This window comes from Dufourea novaeangliae, unplaced genomic scaffold, assembly GCF_001272555.1.
Source record: "Dufourea novaeangliae isolate 0120121106 unplaced genomic scaffold, ASM127255v1 scaffold141, whole genome shotgun sequence".
NCBI classification, from domain to species: domain Eukaryota; kingdom Metazoa; phylum Arthropoda; class Insecta; order Hymenoptera; family Halictidae; genus Dufourea; species Dufourea novaeangliae.
Genome location: NW_015374017.1, coordinates 1549844 through 1552015, shown reverse-complemented (window position 1 = coordinate 1552015; position 2172 = coordinate 1549844). Strand labels below are relative to the sequence as shown.

General features: G+C 33.6%; 1 protein-coding gene across 3 annotated transcripts; it reads left to right on the top strand.

Moving 5' to 3' along the window:
- The first annotated feature begins 426 nt into the window (after window positions 1–426).
- LOC107188874 (charged multivesicular body protein 2a) lies at window positions 427–2136 on the top strand. 3 transcript variants are annotated; one of them, XM_015577258.1, is made up of 6 exons: window positions 427–480; window positions 564–611; window positions 1012–1210; window positions 1279–1454; window positions 1536–1670; window positions 1764–2136. In XM_015577258.1, exons 3-6 carry the CDS (start codon window positions 1043–1045, stop codon window positions 1966–1968), a joined length of 684 nt encoding a protein of 227 aa, XP_015432744.1. In that variant the 5' UTR covers window positions 427–480; window positions 564–611; window positions 1012–1042; the 3' UTR covers window positions 1969–2136. The 3 variants fall into 3 exon arrangements, with proteins under 3 accessions (XP_015432744.1, XP_015432743.1, XP_015432742.1); XM_015577257.1 differs by having other exon boundaries at window positions 460–484; XM_015577256.1 differs by lacking the exon at window positions 427–480 and having other exon boundaries at window positions 546–611.
- The last annotated feature ends 36 nt before the right edge of the window (window positions 2137–2172 follow it).

Genomic DNA, 2172 nt, shown 5'->3' with positions numbered 1-2172 from the left:
ACTACTTACATACATGATTTTACAATATATTTATAATAATATTTGTATAGATTCAATAAAAGTACCCTAAGATACTTATTTTACTTAAATCCTACTTATCCATATGATTTTACAATATGCTTGTGATGATATTTGTATAAATTCAGAAAAAGTAGGCTTAGATATTATTCAGGCTTATAAAATAATGTAACTTATATGCCGCAAATAATTCCCTCTCCTGTAACTTGCAAATCTTCCGTACCGTCTTCAAAGCTTCATAAAGGTTTTATAAGTTTGTCGCCGAAATTTTGATTACCGATGGCATACGATAGACGTGTGTAATAATTTGCAGTAGTCCTCTGCCGGATTCAAACAATTGTTACTGTTCTTGAATTTACTGTTCTCAGAACATAGAGGGCAACGGAAAATCTCAGATGTTTTGCACGATCGGTACTTCAGAACCTGTGATACAAGTGGATACAAGTTCCATAAGTTAACTGTGTATGTATGTAAACGACGGATTGCACCTTAACTGTAGGATGTTTACTCACCTATTCATAATTGGATTTTGTTGTCTTTTTTAGGCGTAAACCGTGTAAACACTATTACAAATTAGGAGCAGTTTAGAATAGGTTGGTATACGTCATTCGTCTTGTTTTGAGAAAGCTTGGAAATGTCAGAACTGGTTGAGTATACTATTACACTTGACAATATTTTTAATTATTTTGAACTTGTGATTCATCGTATTATCTCCGAATAATAATCTGGTTGTATTTATGATATTAGGATCATAACCTAATGAAAGTCAATTTGGACGTACAGTAAGGTATTTTAATGAACTTTTTCGAAATAATTATCAACATAGTGTACTCTATAATTCAGGTACATACCATTTTTTGATATATGCATTTCATCTTATATTCTATTTTACTTATTCCAAGTTTTCTATTCTACTTCTTTTTATACTTATACTTTGTAAAAAGTATAGAAATAGACAAATTCAAGAAATTCTTAAGATATTATTAATTTCAGTAAAGAAATTCGTTGGTGATAATTTACAACCATGGAGTGGTTATTTGGAAAGCGAGTTACTCCTGAAGAAATGCTGAGGAAGAATCAGAGAGCTTTGAATAAGGCAATGAGAGATCTTGACAGAGAAAGAATGAGAATGGAACAGCAGGAGAAGAAGATTATCATGGATATAAAGAAACTTGCCAAAGATGGACAAATGGTAATACAATTTGATTTCATAAAATCAATGTTGGTGTTGTGCAACAATTGTCATTAATGATTTAATAGGATGCTGTGAAAATTATGGCTAAAGATCTTGTAAGGACTAGACGATACGTGAAGAAGTTCATGTTAATGAAAGCAAACATTCAAGCAGTTTCATTGAAGATACAGACATTGCGCTCACAGAATACTATGGCACAGGCAATGAAGGGTGTTACAAGGGCAATGCAGAGTATGAACAAGTAATAATTTTTTTGATATTTGAAAACAAAAATTGCACTTTGTGCTTATACGATTGCTACTATAACTGTTGCTGTTTACAGGCAACTTAATCTTCCTCAAATTCAAAAAATATTGCAAGAGTTTGAAAAGCAATCAGAGATAATGGATATGAAAGAAGAAATCATGAATGATGCGATAGATGATGCAATGGAGGATGAGGGTGATGAAGAAGAGAGGTGACAATTGCTTTACTCCAAATAATTGTATTCCGAAAATTGGGAAGTTTGGTATTATTGAGTATTTCTAACATTTTTATTTTCTCTGTTTAGCGATGTTATTGTATCACAAGTTCTGGACGAACTGGGTCTACAAGTGACAGACCAATTATCCGGTCTACCACAAGCATCGGGTTCATTGAGTGTAGCTGGTTCAAAGCAACCGGTTGCGGCTGCTGCAGGAACCGATGACGGCGGAAACCTTGCAGATGCGGATGCTGACTTGCAAGCCAGATTGGAAAATTTACGACGCGAATAAAATTTCATACAGTTTGATAGTTGACAGGTGTATAAAGTATGTAAAAATGAAGAATGTTCCTATAAGCATATTTCATTTTATACGCTTACGGCTTTACTTTGTTGATGCAATGTGATGCAAATCGTATAAAGTTGCTTTGAGCAATTCCTTCGGAGCTGATACACACAGAACGGCACCCGTATTGCCTGAAGTATTTATTAACAA

Coding starts and splice junctions, on each gene's coding strand:
- LOC107188874 (XM_015577258.1), top strand. CDS start 1,043: ATGGAGTGGTTATTTGGAAAGCGAGTTACTCCTGAAGAAATGCTGAGG. Junction 1,455..1,535: donor GCAATGCAGAGTATGAACAA/GTAATAATTTTT, acceptor TGCTGTTTACAG/GCAACTTAATCTTCCTCAAA. Junction 1,671..1,763: donor GAGGGTGATGAAGAAGAGAG/GTGACAATTGCT, acceptor TTCTCTGTTTAG/CGATGTTATTGTATCACAAG.